The 21,113-nt window shown below is 45.4% G+C and overlaps 1 protein-coding gene across 1 annotated transcript in view; it reads left to right on the forward strand.

Moving 5' to 3' along the window:
- Positions 1-21,113, forward strand: part of LOC106584141 (carboxyl-terminal PDZ ligand of neuronal nitric oxide synthase protein) — a 242,746-nt gene that overhangs the window by 217,976 nt on the left and 3,657 nt on the right. The window contains exons 9-10 of the mRNA XM_014169057.3: positions 1,411-1,576; positions 2,281-2,475. Coding sequence (XP_014024532.1) covers positions 1,411-1,576; positions 2,281-2,475 — 361 coding nt within the window. The remainder of the gene's footprint in view (positions 1-1,410; positions 1,577-2,280; positions 2,476-21,113) is intronic.

Raw genomic sequence — 21,113 nt, forward strand, 5'->3', positions numbered from 1 at the left:
CCATAATGACCATCGTTATGTTTGGAGGAAAAAGAGGGAGGCTTGCAAGCTGAAGAACACCATCCGAACCGTGAAACACAGGGGTGGCAGCATCATGTTGTGGGGGTGCTTTGCTGCAAGAGGGACTGGTGCACTTCATAAAACAGGCCACATCATGAGGGAGGAAAATTATGTGGATATATTGAAGCAACATCTCAAGACATCAGTCAGGAAGTTAAAGCTTGGTCACAAATGGGTCTTCCAAATGGACAATGTCCCCAAGCATACTTCCAAAGTTGTGGCAAAATGGCTTAAGGACAACAAAGTCAAGTTATTGGAGTGGCCATCACAAAGCCCTGACCTCAATCCCCATAGAACTGGGTAGAACTGAAAAAGCATGTGCGAGCAAGGAGGCCTACACACCTGACTCAGTTAAACCAGCTCTGTCAGGAGGAATGGGCCAAAATTCACCCAACTTATTGTGGGACGCTTGTGAAAGGCTACCCGAAACGTTTGACCCAAGTTAAACAATTTAAAGGCAATGCTACCAAATGCTAATTGAGTGTATGTAAACTTCTGACCCACTGGGAATGTGATGAAAGAAATAATAGCTGAAATAAATAATTCTCTCTACTATTATTCTGACATTTCACATTCATAAAATAAAGTGCTGATCCTAACTGACCTAAAACAGGGAATTTTTACTGGGATTAAATCTCAGGAATTGTGAAAAACTGAGTTTAAACGTATTTGGCTAAGGTGTATGTAAACTTCCGACTTCAACTGTAAGTTCTGGCTAGTATTACCATGTAGACTAAAGCGCATGCACATCCCTTGATATTGTAGAATTCCGGGGATCATCAGTCTCTCTCCATGTGTACTGTTTCTGAGAAGACAAGGCTAGGAATCCAAACAGCGCTGTTCGCTCCTATGATAATCCCAAGGGTTGTCTGTCCCCTGAGCCTGGTGTTGAAGCCTGAGCTAGAGGAGAAACTGTTTTTTTTCTTCTTAGTCTCTGGTTTCTATGATTAGTGACTAATGCCACTGCAGGCTACAGCCTTTAATGGGAACTGTATTTCTTCTTCTCTTGGTTTAATCCTGCGACAGACCACTCATGGCATTACATTTTCATAAGCTTAAACTTGAAGTGTGACAGTCCTCGTCTTGCTCCTCGAGTTATGGGCTTTGGTGTGAGACATACAGAAATACACAGACATACTTACAGTGACACTCAATAGTCTGAAGTCACTATTGAGTGTTTGTTTGTGTACAGGCATATCTCAGGAGTGTCTGTTCTCTCTCTCTCTCATGTGTATGAACATACCGTACAGCAGTATCTTGTGTGTGTGCATGCATGTGTGTTCTCTCTCTTCCAAGTATGTCCTTATCTCAGGTGTGTGTGTGTGTGTTGTGTGTGTTGTCTCCCCCCAGGTGCACCTGTTGAAGGACCAAGTGAGTGCGGAGGCTACAGCCAGACTGGAGGCCCAGGCCAGAGTGCATCAGCTGCTGCTCCAGAACAAGGACCTGCTGCAGCACATCTCTCTACTGGTCAAACAGATCCAGGAACTGGAGGTCAAAATGTCTGGGTCCAGGTCAAGTGAGTACACACAGGATGCATGACCACACACACACACACACACACACACACACACACACACACACACACACACACACACACACACACACACACACACACACACACACACACACACACACACACACACACACACACACACACACACACACACACACACACACACACACACACACACACACACACACCACACATGTACACACAGACTCCCTTCATCTCATTATCCACTCAAAGACCCTGTTTGTCTTCTCCTCCCCTATTGCGCATGTATTCTCTCCCTCCCCCATCTCTCTCTCATCACACACCATATCACACCTCTTTAAGCTGACAGGCCAAGCGTAGACTCCAACGGACCAACCAGCATGTTATCGTGTAACATGTTACATTACTTCACACATTTTTCAGCTGCATCATTATACAACGTGTTACACCTCAGCGGACCAACCAGCTCTACACCTCAGCCACCTCAGCCCCCTCCTCTCCTCCTGATATCACACTCCACACCTCACCTCCTCCTAATGTAGTGTTTGACACCGTTTCACACTCCCTACCAGGGGTGAATGGGAATTAGCCTCATGTTAGCAGTTAAACAGGTGAATGTAAGCTCAGTTAGCTCAATGTGTGGAAGGATGCTTATCTTTAATGAAACTAACATCCTTCTTTTCTCTCTCCCCCTTTTCTCCCCTCCCACTCTTCACCTCCTCCAGTGGGTTCCCAGGACAGTCTATTGGAGATCACTTTCCGTTCCACCGTCCCCCCAGTGTTGTGTGACCCAATGACCCCTCGACCCCAGGACCACGCCAGCCTCACCCTGCCAGCGCTGGGCATCAACATGGGCGTGGGCCAGGACAAGACAGTCAACCCACTCTTCTCTTCCTCCCTTCCCCTGGGCAGCCCCCTAGGTAGGGAACAGTGTCTCCTCAAGCTTGAATGTTTCCGCTTCCTGCCCGGACCCCCAACACCTGACCCTCGCCCCGCTACTCCTCCACAGCAGAGGGGTCAGAATGGAGTGAAAGGTCAGGAGGGGTCGGGGGTGGTGATGTCATCAACCCGCGACGAGGTACTGGGCAGTCTAGAGCTGCTGAGGTTCCGGGAGTCTGGCATTGCGTCCGAGTACGCGTCCACTGATGATAGTGATGAGACAGAGGAGAGAGAAGAGAGGGAGGAGATGGAGGAGAGAGAAGAGAGGGAGGAGATGGAGGAGAGGGATATTATATACGGCTGGGGGTCTGACGAGGAGACCCTCCGCCTACTAAACGTGCTCAACAGACAGGGACCACCAGACTGCCTGGGGGATGAGATAGCAGTGTAGCTCGACAGCACACATTCACAATACCCAAAAGCACATGCTTGTACATGCAACACGCTCTCACACATGCACACACTCCTAAACACACACAGTCACACACACACCTTACTGATCGACTCAGACCTAAACACACATATGCCCACCAGGTAAAAACACTAGTGAAGAGCCATAACCTGACCCCCACTTCTCCCCCTCTCTGCTCTCAGAATCATCAGAAACAGATTCCTTTACTGCACCTCTGTGTGTGTACCCCAGCCTACAGGTTATGGCTGAAACTGCTCCCCTTGAGCTTTGGTCTCTGTCTTCATACAGTGTAATGGTGTGAGGAGCCGGTAAGGTATCAGTGCTGTACAGTACAGGCCCTAAAGTGTACAGGACTGTTGACTGGTATACAGACTCTGTTGGTGTTTGTTAGAGAGGAAACCTTATCCACACTTCGTAAGCAAATACTATTTTTTTGTAAGAATATGATGATATCTGTATGTATTGATGGAAAACAACATTTTCTACATGGTCATGTGATGCTGTGTTTTATGTGTTATGTTGGTTGATACCGTATTATTCCAGTGCTTTTTGTTTCTGAATAATCTGTGTTTTGGAAGCATGTGTGCACTGGTTTTCACAGAACCATCCCTCCCCCAATCTAACTGGTGTCTAATTTATGTAAATCCGGGATTATTCAGACCTTCGGGTATGCTGTTGCTTTTTCATTCATTTACAAGACTTTGTTCCGTAACAGTGACTAGAGCGCCTACCAGAAACGGTTCCCCTTTAAGACCTTGTGCACTAACACCGACGTAGAACACCTGCCAAATACTGCTCCTATTAAACCCTAGGCACCCTATGACAACACTCTGTGTGGGTAGTAAAGAAGTTATGGTAATAACTATATATAGTAGTATATAAAAGGCCCATAGCAAGTCAAGTCACTTCCTCTCAGTCAGTTATCCTCAGCTCATCTCTTGCATCAGGTTCAATAGAGAGCAGAGAATTGAAGGTGACAATCAAAAGAACTTAAAAGCAAACTGTTTGATCTCTGAAGTTTCAATTCTCATGTTTGTGTAACCCACCTGACCCAGAGTGGTGTGTGTGTGTGTGTGTGTGTGTGTGTGTGTGTGTGTGTGTGTGTGTGTGTGTGTGTGTGTGTGTGTGTGTGTGTGTGTGTGTGTGTGTGTGTGTGTGTGTGTGTGTGTGTGAACAGTTATCATACTGCCTCCAATCAACCCTTTCTGTGATCTCCTTGAGAGGGTGAGTGAGGTCTAAGCTGTACTCATCCAGTAGTTAGCATGGTGGTCGTCTCAGTTCTCCTCTCTGCCTTACTCTGCTCATCCAGGTCACCATGTAGTTGAACCTGTTTTTCACTCTGGGCCATCTCACTGTGGTAGGAGAGAGGGTGAGGGGTGAGTTAAGGTCCATGAGGGAGAGAGAAATACAGAGAGAGAGTTAATTAGAAAAAAGAGGGGGCAGAACATACTGTGTACACATTCTCTCTCTCTCTCTCTCTCTCTCTCTCTCTCTGTCGCTCTCTCTTGCAGTGCATGCTGGGAGTTTTTGGGAGTTTGAGTGTTTGGTGTGGAGGGCTCTGTCCTAACTTTTTTGATTATTTCCTTGGTCTTTTCTTTCAATTTTATTTTTCTATGGTGGAGGGTTAATGCAGTATTTGTTTTAGCGGTATCCACAGTTTTTTCAAAGTTAGGGTGGAAGAGGACAGAGTAAGTTTCCTGGGGTTTGGAAGGTGTGGTGTGCGCGGCTTCTCAGCCTAGCATGGAGGAGACGCTGTCGATACGGCATGGATTCAGGTGTGTTCCTGAGAATGGAGTTAAGGTGGAGGAGGTTCTGCTCGCGGTCGGTGAACAGGTAGGAGCTGAATTTATACATTCTGCTTCTAGAATGAACAAAGCTGTGGTTGTGTTCATGAAAAGAGCAAATTTGGTTGGTAGGCTAATTGCTAGCGGAATATTTATAAGGGATGTGTTGGTGCCAGTTTCACCTCTCTCTACCCCTTCGACAAGAGTGGTTGTTGCAAATTTGCCTCCGTTTATTAAGGATGATCAAATCAGGAAAGAGCTGAGTCGTTTCGGTAAGTTTGCTAACTGTTTTCGTGTACTGTCGGCAGGTTTTCAAGCAGATGCCGTTCAGTGGCGGTTCTAGACCATTTCAACTGGGGGAGCCAACCTGGGGCCAGTTGTACTGTTAGAGGGGCCAGTTACATTAGACGTTACTGTTGTCATATCGTTTTCTTCACTGCATCACAGGCATTAGCAGGCAAAAGACCATGTTGATAATCATCATCGTTGCCACTGTCTAATAACGGATGTAAAAAAAAGAATGATAACAAAAATTGGTTATGTAAAAATTATTTCATACTCCACATTTAGGGGGGCCACAAGGGGGTCCAAAATTGTTGTCACAATGGAGGGTGGTGTAGCGGAGGCTGGATCTTGTCAGGCTAGAGATGGTGGGGTAGCGGAGGCTGGGTCTAGTCAGGCTAGAGATGGTGAGGTAGCGGAGGCTGGGCCTAGTTATGCTATGGAGGGTGGTGTAGATGATGCTGGGCCTAGTCATGCGATGGAGGCTGGTGTAGATGATGCTGGGTCTAGTCAGGTTATGCTAGTGGATGAGGAGAGTATAGTGGGGAAGTGTAAGAGACTAGGGGGGAGGAGGAGGGTGTCAAGCGGAAAAGGAAAAAGGGTGTGGTCAAAGGCACCATGGAAACTTTGCCTGTTGCTGTGGGGGATGCTCTGACCAGAGAGGAAGGGCAGGTGGTCAGGGTGGGAGATAGAGATGAGGAGGAAAGTGAGTCTGAGGAAGAGGATGAGTTCTTTTTTTCAGACTCCTCTTCAATAGGCCCGGAGCTGACAGCCAGTCAAGCAGAGGGGTCTAAGTTCACGTTGAGAGAACTGACAAGGTTCCTGAATGAGACCAAGGGGAAAAAAGTTCATCTTGAGGCTTTTTTTTCTGATCCAAGAAAGTTTGTAAGATCAGTACAACATGCTGTGAAAAATGAGGGGCATGGTGTCCTCTCACCCAGGAAACGGTTTAGGTTGAGGAAGTGGGTCACAACAGTGCGTAAAGGTTTACCTTCAGACACTGTTTAGATGTATATTTTCTGTCTGACACTGGGGCTTTTGAGCTTTGCTATTGGTCTCTTTCTCTGCTGGCTTTTCTCCCACTTCTTATGGAGACTCATTGGGTAGGCTCGCTCAATATAAATGGCGCCAGAGATGCGGGAAAGAGGAGTGTGTTGGGTGAATATGTAAAAAAAAAAAAATGTACAGGTGTTGTTTCTGCAGGAGACACATAGTGATGTGTTGAATGAAGTATATTGGGGGCTCTGGTGGAAAGGGGCAAGTGTGTTGAGCCATGGGGCAAGTCTTAGTGCAGGGGTGGCAGTCCTTTTTGCACCGGGTCTGTCTGTAAAAATGTGCTCCTCAAAGGAGGTGTGTAGGGGTAGTATGCTTGTTGTTAAAGCAGAAATTAACAACATGGGTTTTGTCTTATAAATGTGTATGCGCCTAATACAGGGAGAGAAAGAGGGGTTCTAGGTCTGAATAGGTCTAATACAGGGAGAGAAAGAGGGGTTCTAGGTCTGAATAATCCCGGAACTCTCATAGGTAGCGCCTGAGGAGACGCTGGTGGTCGGAGGGGACTGGAACTCTACAATGGATTTGACAAAAGACAGAAATGGGGAAGAGCCTCATTCAGTGTCAGTGGGAGTGTTAAGGGACATCATTAATCAGTTTGACCTAGTGGGTGTTTGGAGAACTAAACATCCAAACACAAGACAGTATACATGGGTGAAGGTTTTTGGGGCTAGGGTGAGTGCAGCCCGACATGTCTAGGAATTGGAGCAATAGGCTCTTAGGCGCTACCATTCTCCCGGTGGGGTTGTCGGATCATCACATAACCATGGCTCGGCTGTCTATTTCACCAGGGCCCCGGCAGGCATCTTATTGGAAGTTCAATGTAAAGCTCTTACAAGATGACACTTTTTTTTATGTGTGCTCAGATCTTGTTCGCAGGACTCCCTAAGCTCTCTCTGGCACAGAGGGATGAAATGGACATTCCTCTGTTGTTCCATGAACTGGCAGATGCCGTAACCCAGATGTCCCGCATTCGTGCACCGGGGGTCGATGGACTCCCGGTGGAGTTTTATAAAGAATTCTGGGGAATAATTGGACAGGACTTCTTTTGCGTGTTGCGTGAATGCGTCGGGGTAGGAGAGTTGCCGATGAGCTGCCGTCCTGCCCAAAAAAGGGGACTTGTGTGAACTTAAGAACTGGAGGCCTGTGGCATTACTCTGTGCGGACTACAAGATATTTGCCAAGGTCCTCTCTAACAGACTGAACTTCCATTTGGACTCGATAGTACATAAGGACCAAACATATTGTGTACCGGGACGCTCAATCACGGACAACTTGTTCTTAACCTCTTACATCTAGACGTTCCGCTAGCGGAACACCTGCTCCAATATCCAATGATAGGCGTGGCGCGAATTACAAATTCCTCAAAAATACAAAAACTTCAATTTTTCAAACATATGACTATTTCACAGCATTTTAAAGACAAGACTCTCCTTTATCTAACCACACTGTCCGATTTCAAAAAGGCTTTACAGCGAAAGCAAAACATTAGATTATGTCAGCAGAGTACCCAGCCAGAAATAATCAGACACCCATTTTTCAAGCTAGCATATAATGTCACAAAAACCCAGAAGCCTGCTAAATGCAGCACTAACCTTTGATGATCTTCATCAGATGACAACCCTAGGACATTATGTTATACAATACATGCATGTTTTGTTCAATCAAGTTCATATTTATATCAAAAAACAGCTTTTTACATTAGCATGTGACGTTCAGAACTAGCATACTTCCGGGGAATTTACTAACAATTTACTAAATTACTCACGATAAACGTTCACAAAAAGCATAACAATTATTTTAAGAATTATAGATACAGAACTCCTCTATGCACTCGACATGTCCGATTTTAAAATAGCTTTTTGGTGAAAGCACATTTTGCAATATTCTAAGTACATAGCCCAGCCATCACGGGCTAGCTATTTAGACACCCGGCAAGTTTTGCCTTCACCAAAATCAGATTTACTATAACAAAAATGTTATTACCTTTGTTGTCTTCGTCAGAATGCACTCCCAGGACTGCTACTTCAATAACAAATGTTGGTTTGGTCCCAAATAATCCATCGTTATATCCGAATAGCGGCGTTTTGTTCGTGCGTTCCAGAAACTATCCGAAATGGTAAATCAGGGTCGTGCGCATGGCGCAATTCGTGACAAAAAAATTCTAAATATTCCATTACCGTACTTCGAAGCATGTCAACCGCTGTTTAAAATCAATTTTTATGCAATTTATCTCGTAAAAAAGCGATAATATTCCGACCGGGAATCTCCTTTTCGGCAAACAGAGGAAAAATCACAAAGACGGGGGCGGCCAGGGCACGCGCCTAAGCCCACAGTCCCTTGATCGGCCACTTGAGAAAGGCGATAATGTGTTTCAGCCTGGGGCTGGAATGACGACATTCAGGTTTTTCCCGGGCTCTGAGCGCCCATGGAAGACGTAGGAAGTGTCACGTTAGAGCAGAGATCCTTTGTAAAAGATAGAGATGGCAAAGAAGTTCAAGAAATGGTCAGACAGGCCACTTCCTGTAAAGGAATCTCTCAGGTTTTGACCTGCCATTTGAGTTCTGTTATACTCACAGACACCATTCAAACAGTTTTAGAAACTTTGGAGTGTTTCCTATCCAAATCCAATAATTATATGCATATTCTAGTTACTGGGCAGGAGTAGTAACCAGATTAAATCTAGTACGTTTTTTTATCCAGCCGTGAAAATACTGCCCCCTAGCCATAACAGGTTAATTAGGGACATGTTGGACTTGTCGAGAGGTTCTAATGTGAACTTTGGACTGGTCTCTTTAGATCAAGAGAAGGATTTTGATAGAGTGGACCATGAGTGGACCATGAGTATCTGTTTAATGTGAGCGTGTTTGGGTTTGGGAAGAGTTTTTTGACCTGTGTGAAGCTGTTGTATGCTGGGGCGTCATGTATGGCTAAGGTGGAAGGGTGTCTCAGTAGGCCAGTCTGGGTGAGACGGGGCATTAGACAAGGATGCCCTCTATCTGGGCAGTTATACACACTAGCCATTGAGCCTTTTTTAGGACTGCTATGCCGGAGACTGCAGGGAGTGTGCTGGACAGGCATGGATGTGGTAACAGGAATAGCAGTGTCAGCATATGCAAATGATGTTTCTGTGATGGTCAGGGATGGTCAAGATATGCAGGCACTAGAGACCAGTCTGAAGGTGTATGAGGGAGCTTCATCAGCTAAGGTAAACTGGGGCAAGAGCAAAGCTCTGTTATGTGGGGCATGGGGGGATAGGGCTCCTCCTCTGCTTCCAGGGGGTTTGCAGTGGGGTTGTGAAGGGCTTAAAGTGTTGGGGGTGTACCTGGGCTCGGAGAAGTGAGTCAGGAAGAACTGGGAGGGGCTGTCACAGGCAGTGGTGTCAAGACTGGCCAGGTGGAGGTGGCTCCTGTCCCAAGTGTCACATAGAGGGATGGTGCTGATCATTAACAACCTGGTGGCATCTTCCCTGTGGCATAAACTGTCTGTCCTCAACCCCCACCCCGCCGGTCTGACCTGCAACGCAAGCTGGTGGACTTCTACTGGTCGGGCCATCACTGGCTGAGGGCGGCAGTGTTGTCCATGACCATCCACGAAGGAGGACAGGGCCTGGTGGAACTGGACAGCAGGATGGCTGCCTTCCGGCTAAAGGCGGTGCAGAGACTGCTGTACCATACTGATGTTGGCTGGAGGGAACCAGCATGCGCGCTGCTGAGGAGAGCTGGCGGATTAGGGTTGGACCGGCAGCTGTTCCTCATGAAGCTGGAGAGGCTGAGTACAGCAGGTCTCTCAGATTTTTACTCTGCAATGCTGAGGGCCTGGCAGCTGCTAAGGCCCACACGAGAAGGGGGTGTGGAGCCTGGGCTGTGGGCTGTGGGTGGAGCCTATCTTCCACAACCCAGCCATCCCTTTGAGATCGGTTCAGTCGGCCACCCTGCAGAGGCAACTGATGGCAGGGGGTTTACAAAGGCTTGGTGACCTGAGACTGCTGGGAGAGGAGGGGTGGAAAACCCCGGAAGTCTTGGCACAACAAACAGGAATAACGTCTTAGGCTGCTTGCGAGATTCCTGGAGGAGATCCAGGAGGCACTGTCTGAGCCGGTAAGGGGGATGTTTGAGCGGCCAAAGGGAGAGGGGCCACAAATGTTTCCGCCACTGCAGGTGACGGCAGAGACTGGCAAGGAGGTCTGGAGGACTTGTTAGATTTTAACACTCCAAGCGTGGGGGAGTTTGAAGGGGTGGGAGGTAAAGCCCTCTACAACCTCTGTGTTAAGGTTAGGAACTTTAGAAGCCTAACAGGAGTGAAGGCACCTCAGTGGCAGGAGGTATGTGGGGCAGAGAGTATGGTGGGTTTTAGATGGAGGGGGCTCTACAAACCCCCAGTACCAAAGAGGTCAGGGGACCTCACGTGGAGGGTTCTTCATGGAGCCCTGGCCACTAACAGCTGGTTGGCACGGGTTGAACCGGGAGTCGGGCAGGGGTGTCCTTTCTGTAAAATGAAAGAAACTGTGATTCATGTGTTTTCTGTGTGCACCAGGTTAATGCCATTAATGTCTTTGTTGGAATGTCTGTGTGAGAGGTTGGGGGAGGTTTTAACTGTTGGGATGTTTATAATGGGATACAGGTATTCAAGTAAGGAGAAGGCCAAATGTGTTTTGTTGAATTTTCTGTTTGCTCAGGCAAAGTTAGCTATTTGGCTAACAAGGAGGAACAGGGTCAAAGGTGGGGATAACAGACCCTTTACTATTGTTTAATGGGATGGTCTCTGCGCGCCTTAGGGTTGAGTTTGAGTTCTATAGAATGATAAAAAGTGTGGAGATGTTTGAGGAGATATGGTGTGTTGGGGGGGCTGTCTACATAGCTGGGGAAGATGTTTTAGATATACGGTTGTAGGAGTGTGTATTGTTTTGGGTATTGTGATGTTGGCTTGTATCATGTGGTAGATGGAAAGGTGAGTATGATACATGTATGCAGTACAGGATATATTTTGGGGTTTTATTTTTAAAGGGAGGTGAGTTTTAAATGAAATGAGAATGTTTCAGTAAAGAAAGACAAAAAGTCAAAGTCTCTCTCTCTCTCGCTCTCGGGTCTAAAGGCTAAGATCCAGCTGTTCCACTTCCTCAAACTCCAGATTGTCCCCAGTCACCCACACAACAGCATTTGGCCTCCTCTTCTGTCCTCTCTCCTCCTCCTCTCTAGATCCCCACACACAACCCTCTGGGATAAACACTCCCTTTGTATACTCTTTTCATCCTCCTCCTTTACTCTCTTCCTCCCCTCTTATCCACTCCTCTCCGTTTCTTCCCTGCTGAAGGACATATTGATGATTTAGAAGAGCGATTGGCTCCGGACCTGAATCAATTATCTCCATTCTGAAACCTAGTCACGTTTCCACGCTTAATCTACCAATAAGGACTCATCATTCACCCTGACTAAAACACACACGCACACACACCTCACTGATTCTTTGTTTAATATTTAGACAGATGCTCTAATTAAGTTTTATATGCACTGTGCAAAATGCCATACACACTCAGACGCCCTATCAACACACACACACCCACCCTATCAAACACACACTCAGCCCTGCCACTGTGAAATATAAAGCAAAGTCAGTCGGTTAGAAAAGTTTGTGTGACTCTTCACAGATTGAAAGTTCTTCTGACTCCCTACCCCTCTGACAGTATGATGGGACAGTATGATGGTTTCTCCCGGTGACAGAAGAAATGACAGGGTCCTGGGAGACACCACGTGAGGTTGCAGGGGTGGGGACAGGTCCCAGAGGTCACAGTGACACCGAAAGGAGTTTGAAATGTTCAGATCAAGGCCTGGTGTCCTTGTCTTTCTGTCACTGCGCTCCCAGCCACCACAACAGCACCACAGTCATCAACGTCACTGTCACACACAGTAGCCTAGTGGCAATGTTAAATAAAGCCAAACTCCTATCTCTGTGGTTAACGGAGCGTGGGTCACCCAAGGAGACTGAGCAGGCTGCTGTGGAATTGACAAGACAGCATGCACGCACACACACTCTCGCATGCACACACAGCTGTCGATTTTATTGGCAGACGGATGGGGTGGCCATTCCATTTGTGCTTCTAACTGTGTGTGCGTAGGATTTTAGTGACACTGACTTGGTATTTCTGGAATGATGAAAGAGAAGATGCTCTCCCTACCCCTCTCCCTCTCTCTTTCACACAAACCCTAACTGGCAGCATTGAAGCCCTTCTAGAGAAGCGTAGCAGAGGTAACAGGCTGTCACTGCAGCCTCAAAGGAAACAAGAACCCACACTGTCAGGGATGGGGAGAGAGGGAACGAGAGAGAGCCAGGCAGAGAGGAGGAAGAGGGATCCCACTGGGAATAGACTCATTGTTTCCACGTGATTTCAATGAAATGAAATTGAACCAACATGGAATAGATGTTGAATTGACATCTGTGCCCAGTAGGATGGACAGAGCCAGAGAAAAGTGTTGGAGAGAGACAGGAAGAGAAATGGAGTGAAGGATGAGATTATCAGGATTTTGGTTTTCAGTTCTGATATTTAGCTGCTGTTGGTGTTTACTGATTACAGAGATGTTTACCATATTGTTTACCATGTTGTTCTGAGCTCCCTGCATCTCACATCATAATTTAAATCTAGTCAAAATGTCAATGCATGCCTTAGCCCAACCGTGTCTGCAGATAAAGAGGTTATCTGGTGGGTCTGTGTGTGTGCGTGGGTGGGTGGGTGGGTGTTTGTTTGTGCTTGCTTATGCACATGCATGTGTCAGCCTACGCATGAAAACGAAGAGGTAGTCATCTCTATTTGTGCTGATATATGCTACAAAGGCCCTCCTCCCTCATTAACTTAAAGTCTAGGGTCTGAAAGCAGTGCTCACTTTCAGCAGAGTTCCTTTGTTGGAAGTGCATGTGCTATGTCAGGTTCGAGGAGAGTTTCATTGTTGGAAGTGCATGTGCTATGTCAGGTTCGAGGAGAGTTTCATTGTTGGAAGTGCATGTGCTATGTCAGGTTCGAGGAGAGTTTCATTGTTGGAAGTGCATGTGCTGCATCAGGATTCAAAACGTTCATTCATCTGGAGGTTAGAGGACTCATTATTGTGCTCCTGAGGTTTTTATTTTCTGTTTGGGTGCCGACACAGTAATTAATCTCACAGCTGACGTGCGTGTGTGTGTGCGTGCGTGTGTGTGCATGTGTGGGTGTGGGTGGGTGGTGACCTGGGAACCCTGGTTCTACAAGCTCCTGTCATCTCCAACACATTCTAGTTGGCCTCTGCTAACCTCAACAGTAGGTTTTTGGTGTGTCTGTGTGTGTTTGTGCATGTCACTTACAGGAAAACCACATGAATTTCACATGTGATCTTATGTGAAGTTATTGTGATAGCATGTGACCACATGTAAAAGCAACATGTGATAACATGAAACGACATGTGAAAACATTTGAACACATATGAAAACGTGATCTCGTGAAATAAATGTGACAACATAGGGATGCACATTTTCAACATGAAATTATTCCACATGTGAAATTGCAAATTCGATTTTCACATGTGAAAATGCAATTCCACATGAGAGAGTTCAATTTTCATATGCAAACATTTTTCAAATGTAAAAGTGCAAATTTAAGCTTCTCATGTGAAAATGCAATTCCACATGTGAGAGTTCCACATGGGGATCTACAATTCACGTGATGTGAAAACATTTTATTCTCCTCACTTGTGAAAGGTGATGTTAACATATGAACTATATATTGAATACATGTTCACAGGTGAGCCGTAGGCTCACAACTGACCCCATGTTTCTCTTTTTTTTCCACATGACAATTTCAGCTCAACATGTGAAAACTGCAAATTTCATGTTTCTTTTGTAAGGGAAGTAATGAAATGGAATGGGGGTTTTAAGATAAAATAGTGTAAAAATTGTTCATCAATGACAATCTTTACATTTAACATGATCAGTTAGCACTGACTTTTCAATATGACCCCATCTGGGATTTTAACTCACAACCTCTGGATTTGGGTACGCTGATGTTTCTGCTGCGCCACAAAGTCTGTAGCATTCTAAGAAGTCCACTACACATTCATTACCTATAATACCTATCTGCACTTAGCAAAAATAATGCCGTTAATCTCACTATTCCCTCATCATTGATTTAATTTACTTATGTAAGCATTTTGAGGGTTTTCTGTATAGTTGTCTAATGTTGGCGAGGCATATTTTTCTTTAATGTTACTCCTGAGTCACTATGAGAATTATAATCATTTTTCTTGAGTGTATTATACAAAACTGAATCTATTATAGACCTTTTTGGGTTAGTAATAATTTGTAGAGTGGCTCTATTTTCCATCAGCATGTATTTTCTCACCATTCTGAATGTCTAAAGAAACCATATGTTGTTCTGAAATATAATCACAGAAATACTGGGCATTTTTAACACGATTACAACCATGGTCTTGAATTGGACCCACATTTTTCTGGTCTTGGTCTTGACTTGGTCTCGTACCCCTCGACCCTCTCCCAGTTTGTCTTGATCTCCCCCCCGGTTTTTGTCTTAACTTGGACTCGATTTGCTCCGGTCTTGGTCTTGAATCGGTCTCACTGCTCACACCATGCATCTACTGCTGACTCAGGGATATAACACACACACACACACCCACACACACACACACACACACACACACACACACACACACACACACACACACACACACACACACACACACACACACACACACACACACACACACACACACACACACACACACACACACACACAGAGACACACACACAGAGACACACACACAGAGACACACACACACAGAGAGAGAGCAAGGTCTTGGAGGGCCAGACAGACAGTGGTGTGGCAAATAGCTAGATTAAATATTGATTGGAACTCTTTGATATGGATGGGAATGAAGGCTTACAAAAATGTCTGCGACAACCTCTCCTCTCTTCCTCTCCTAATTTCTCTTCTCCGCACTCCTCCCAACCTGAATACAACCTGTCCTGTCATCCTTCCTACCCATCCTCTCCCCCCGTACTCTTTTCTCTTGCTCTTTTGTGCTCTTTCCATTCAGGCCACTCACACACACGTAAACACACTGGCCCTTTACAGTCCCGTCATTTAAAAGTACTTTACTAGGGGCCCAAGGACAGAGCTGGGTTGTGGGTTGCTGGGTGAGGAAGATGAGGGAGTTGTTGGGGTGGAGAATGATGTGAGGGGCATTGGGTATGGTTAGGGGGGTGTTGGCTAATAGGCTGTTAAAGCCTTGTTCTGAGGTCATAGATCAGAGCTGTAGTCTGTCGGGACAGGAGGCGAACACATAATCCCATCAACCCCTGCAGTTGTTGGTCTAACCTTTGACATCTGACCTCCCGTTACAAGCCACAGGAGACAGGAAGCAGGGCAGTGTATGACTCAGTGGGGGGTTAGAGAATGAACACTATTGCTCTCAGACTCCCTCCAGCTACTGTAGTGTACAGGATTTAAATGATTCATTCCCCACCCACCATCATAACCCCATTATTTTTAAGATTCATATTTAAAAAACAAGGGTCTGTGAATTATAGATGTTTGGCCTACAATAGCTGTGCTCTGGGTGTGTACAATACAGTATGTGGCTGGACTACTGTTCTCTGAGTCAGGAGAACAGGAGATCTCGCTTTCTGGGATATGTCTGGCTCCAAAGTTAGACTTGTAACTGATCTTAAAGGGATACCATAATTTTGTCAATGAGGCCCTTTATCTACTTTCCCAGAGTCAGATGAACTGGTGGATACAATGTCTCTGAATGCAGTTTGAAGGAAGTTGCCAACTGTATCTGCATGGTAACAGATACTCATAACCTTTCAGTTATTGTGCTAACGCTAGCTAGTTAGCATTGGCTCACAAAACTACTGTACCTTTAACTTCCTTCATACTGGACACAGAGACATAAAAATGGTATCCACGAGTTCATCTGACCCTTTAAATGTTTAGCCTATTTTCTTTAAGTACCTAATTTTCCGTTAATCTCCGGTTAGTGCACACACTGCTTTACTTTTGAACAATCAGTGATTGAAATTAATCACCACTCATGAGCTCGTTAAATTTAATTTCCCACCCAGCATTCACTCTCGTTAAGTGACTTACCCAGAGTCAAATTAACTCATATATAATTTGTCAAGGATGCTAAGGGAAGCCAGGCTTCCCCCCAAAAAATACACCAAGAAAAAAACTGAAATAATTTATTTCGTCTGAACGTATCTCACCGGAGAAAGCATCCGAGTGAGCGAAATAGCGCCCCCCTGTCTCTGTATGTGTAGGCCACCTATCTGATGCAGTCTGATCATAAAAAGTATGACATTGTTGCCGCCCCGTAGCATTGAATCCAAGGGAAGCCAGCGAGCATTTGGCCTCTCTTGATTAAAAAAAAGTATAAAATAATAGCCAATCAGCGTTGAGCTAAACTGCGAGAGCTCAACTGTGAATAGTCCTGGTGCACCCCAATACATTTTTATATAGTTGAGAAGAGCGAGTGATGATTCGAACAACAAAGGCACACAGAAGAAGCATACACTAAGGGGAACCAGGTCAATTGAAATCAGGTAGAAAAACAAAGAACTAGGATTGTGGAACCCTTGCCGCATTTAAGTCTTGTTTTTGTCTGCCCAGTTTGGATTTGGATTCACTCCTATCACAACGCATCAAGAGAAATACGTAATTGACAGAAACAACTTGAATTGTTGCATCTCGTTGCATCTAGCTAAAATTGGCCCTTTCCTATTAGCCATGGATGGAGATAGGGATTTGGACTTGTGGTTTTGCTTGATTCTCCGTACTAGCCAATGATTAAAACGGCAATTCAGATCCAACCATAAATGCATACATTTTGCCCCTGGACAGAGGATGAAACTTCAATATGTAGCTAGATGTAGAAGGCTAATGTTAACTAGCTAGCGTTGCTCATGAAAGGAAGTTAGGCTAGCGAGCAAGCATTTTAGCCAGGTAGCCTAGGACAACAAAAAATGTAAAAGTGTACTGTGTATCGTTTCGTCAACATGAAAGAGAGGAGGATGGCATTGGCATTTCTCTACAAGTAGGGTGAGTCAACATGTTTTTTCCACTTGCACGCACACACATAAAGACACACACACACACACACACACACACACACACACACACACACACACACACACACACACACACACACACACACACACACACACACACACACACACACACACACACACACACACACACACACACACACACACACACACACACACACACACACACACACACACACACACACATCAGAACCATGGACAGCCACATCATATTTAGCTTACATTGATTGGACTAAATTGTTTTTGGTATCTGTTAGTTGTCACCTTATTAGTCTGGGCATATGTGATTTGATGATGTTGAAGTTGAAATGGTGCTGGAATAGTGGAGGCAGCTCCTGTTTTCTTTGCGACTTGCAGTAAATCTCTGTGGTTCGAAATAAATAGTAGTAGTCCGAAAATGTCAAACATTAACTTGCTTGACCATGCTGTAGGTCATGTAACTATTACATGCAATATGCTTTGTGGACTTCACCGGACAGAGGTTGCGCTCCGGTTTTGTGATAAAACAAAGGTGTGATTGAATTTATTCTGCCACTGTGTCTTCTTACTGTCTCGGCCTTAGGCCTACACGTATGTCACGGTGTCAAGGCATATAAACTAACAGGTTATAGAGCAAACAACGCAATTATCACATCACATCAGTTGTAAAATGTTTTTTTTTTCCTGTCTTTCCGTGCAGTTTGAAGGTAGTTTCTGGGGCCATTGCTTAATAGCGACAGCGCAATGACTGGAAGTCTACAGGATTAGCTGCTAGCTAGCGGCTAGCTGCTCCTGTAGACAAAAACGTCCTTAAACTTCCGTCAAACTGCACATAGACATAAACATGGTATCCATTAGTTCGTCTGACTTTGGATAAGTAGAAAAAATGGCTTACTTGACAAAATGGCGAATTATCCCTTTAAGTGTAGTTTCATATCATAGCTCCTAATAGAACACGCTTTCATCCTGTCATCAAACACACTGTAAGGCTTTTTGGCCCTACTTAGACAAGCCTCACTCATGTAGATTAAAGGCTAATCTGTCATCACAGGGAGGCTCTTCTAACATGCTAAATAACCGCATGGCCACTTAAGACTGATTGGTCTTCTCTCACCACACACACACACACGTCAAATGGTCTTGTCGTTGTGCGCTAGGCCAGGCGCTAAACGTTAAATGTTGAGCGCTAGACTCATTTGCGCATCAGTAGTAATGGACTCTGCTAGGCTAGGTTCTCTGCTCTCCGTTTGTCAGAACGATGATCCACTTAGCCCTGTGGTACATTATCTCGTACTCTCCTCCACTCTGCCCTGTGGTACATTATCTCGTACTCTCCTCCACTCAGCCCTGTGGTACGTTGTCTCGTACTCTCCTCCACTCTGCCCTGTGGTACGTTGTCTCGTACTCTCCTCCACTCAGCCCTGTGGTACGTTGTCTCGTACTCTCCTCCACTCAGCCCTGTGGTACGTTGTCTCGTACTCTCCTCCACTCAGCCCTGTGGTACGTTGTCTCGTACTCTCCTCCACTCAGCCCTGTGGTACGTTATCTCGTACTCTCCTCCACTCAGCCCTGTGGTACGTTGTCTCGTACTCTCCTCCACTCAGCCCTGTGGTACGTTGTCTCGTACTCTCCTCCACTCTGCCCTGTGGTACGTTGTCTCGTACTCTCCTCCACTCAGCCCTGTGGTACGTTGTCTCGTACTCTCCTCCACTCTGCCCTGTGGCACGTTGTCTCGTACTCTCCTCCACTCTGCCCTGTGGTACGTTGTCTCGTACTCTCCTCCACTCAGCCCTGTGGTACGTTGTCTCGTACTCTCCTCCACTCAGCCCTGTGGTACGTTGCTACTCACCTCCTGTCTGACAGTTACAACAACATTTCTGTAAGGAAGAAGGAAGGCTGCTGTTGTCTCACTAACAGCCCATGACGCACCCACTGCAGATTTCACTTTGTGTGTGTGTGTGTGTGTGTGTGTGTGTGTGTGTGTGTGTGTGTGTGTGTGTGTGTGTGTGTGTGTGTGTGTGTGTGTGTGTGTGTGTGTGTGTGTGTGTGTGTGTGTGTGTGTTCTAGTCACTCTGACAGAAGTGGGTTACTCACAGCTGAGAACAAGATCTAAAGTTCTTCATAAGATGAAGGGGAAAGTTGAGTCCATCTAGACAAAGCAGCCTGTAAGGTTGATATAAGGGTCCTCTGACTAACAATGTAGAAGTTGTGTTATTGTTATGGACATTCTCTCTAAGGGTATATGTTAATAGTACAGCCAATTATGTGACACCGGAGATACAACTTTTAACTAGACTTTAAATAGAAGTTTAAATGAAAGATTGAATGACAGAGTATAAACCAACTGGAACGTTACACTGAAGTCCAGTATCTCCAAACTAACCTGTTGTCAGATATAGGATCCTAGGATTCTAAGTTCCAAACTTGTGGCCAAACTTTGTTTCCTAGTCCCGTGACTACGGCTTCATTAGGCTGTAGGTGCATCTCAATAGTGTGACTTCTCTTTGTTCTGTTAACTCGGGTCTTTTGTTCTGATGCAAAACCTATTTAATTTCATCATGTCCTTCCTTCCCTGAACTGTTGTAAAGAGAAAAACGGTATACTGTACTGTATATGTGTGGGAGTGAATGTGCACTTACTCTGAATCTCAGTCTGTCGCTGACCTTGCTTTTGCTCAATAAAGTCTCCTTTCTTACCTTCTCTCTCTTTCTTTCTTTCCGTACTCCTCCTCTACCTGGTTTCTGTGCTGTGCCACTGCGGGCACACTGTACTATCTTAACAGCTGATTGTCTTTCTGGAATTCAGTCGCTTTCATTTAATTATCTTTCTTTCATTGAATGATCTTTCTTTCGTGTTTTCTGTATTTCGTTCCTGTATGTTTATCCTCCTCTCCACTTGCAGAAAAAAATGCTTCTGTTTTAATTAACAATCGTAATTAACATGGCAACAATCCCTAAGGCTGGGCTGTAATTGAGAGAGGGAGACCGGTAGGTATTATAGTACAGTGCCAGCTCCCTCCAGCCTCCAGGCCTAACATGGGGAGGGAATGAGTAATGGAGGATTTAGTCTGAAGCTGACTGTGTTTGTGCTGTTCATTATCATGCCCACCCATACTCAAAACACTATCATTATGAAGCCATGTGACAGGGAGTCTAGCTAAGAGAAGCGTGGGAACTGCGTTTCTAGCCTAAACTGTGGCTATCTGAGAGCTGTCACACATACACACTCACATCCAAACACACACTGAACACAGAGTGATTTTTCTGTTCAACCTGATCTTCCTAATAGCCCTCCTCTTTGGTCAGACTACAGAGAATCCTTCCCCCTGGCAGGCCTCTAACAGTGAAAGGATATCTGTGTTTGTGTGAATAAGCACCTAGATGTCTGCTCTCCCTCTCTCTCCCTCTTTCAAACACCCTCCCATCACTCCAGAATTATATTAGCTGTCTCTCCAAAGACTCACACTAATGGATTTGAAGATCTCTGTGGCTGCCCATGTCTTTGAAATCGTCTGAATTGCCGAAGCAACACAAAGTGAAGTCAAGGGCACCCGTGCTGTGCTGTCTTGTCTCACTGCTCTTTTTCTAGAGTTATTAATGAAGATGTTCCTTTCCTTATTTCTGTCCAGAGATGTTAGCTTTTAGAGTTGCAGCCAAACCCGGCATTTAGCCGTACGGTCTATTTGTCCCCCTGAAGTGCCTGTTAATGTCTTAGAGCATCTGTAGATGGTCTACAGATGGTCATACTATCAACAAACTATCTGTTGATAAGCAACTGCTTGCTAAGGTTAGGAATAAGGGTTAGGGCTAGGGTTGGGGTAAGGGTTACGTTAGGGTTAGGAGATAATTAGTTGAAATGTTACTGATTTCCTCTACAGACAGTTATCCTCTACTGTCTGTAGAGGATTTACAGATGGGCTATCCGAATAAAGTCATCCCGAAATCTATTAACTTGTTGTGTCTTACTAATGCCTTCCGAGAAACTATTTTCTCCACGAGGTAAG

This window comes from Salmo salar, chromosome 23 (assembly GCF_965601325.2).
Source record: "Salmo salar chromosome 23, fSalSal1, whole genome shotgun sequence".
NCBI classification, from domain to species: domain Eukaryota; kingdom Metazoa; phylum Chordata; class Actinopteri; order Salmoniformes; family Salmonidae; genus Salmo; species Salmo salar.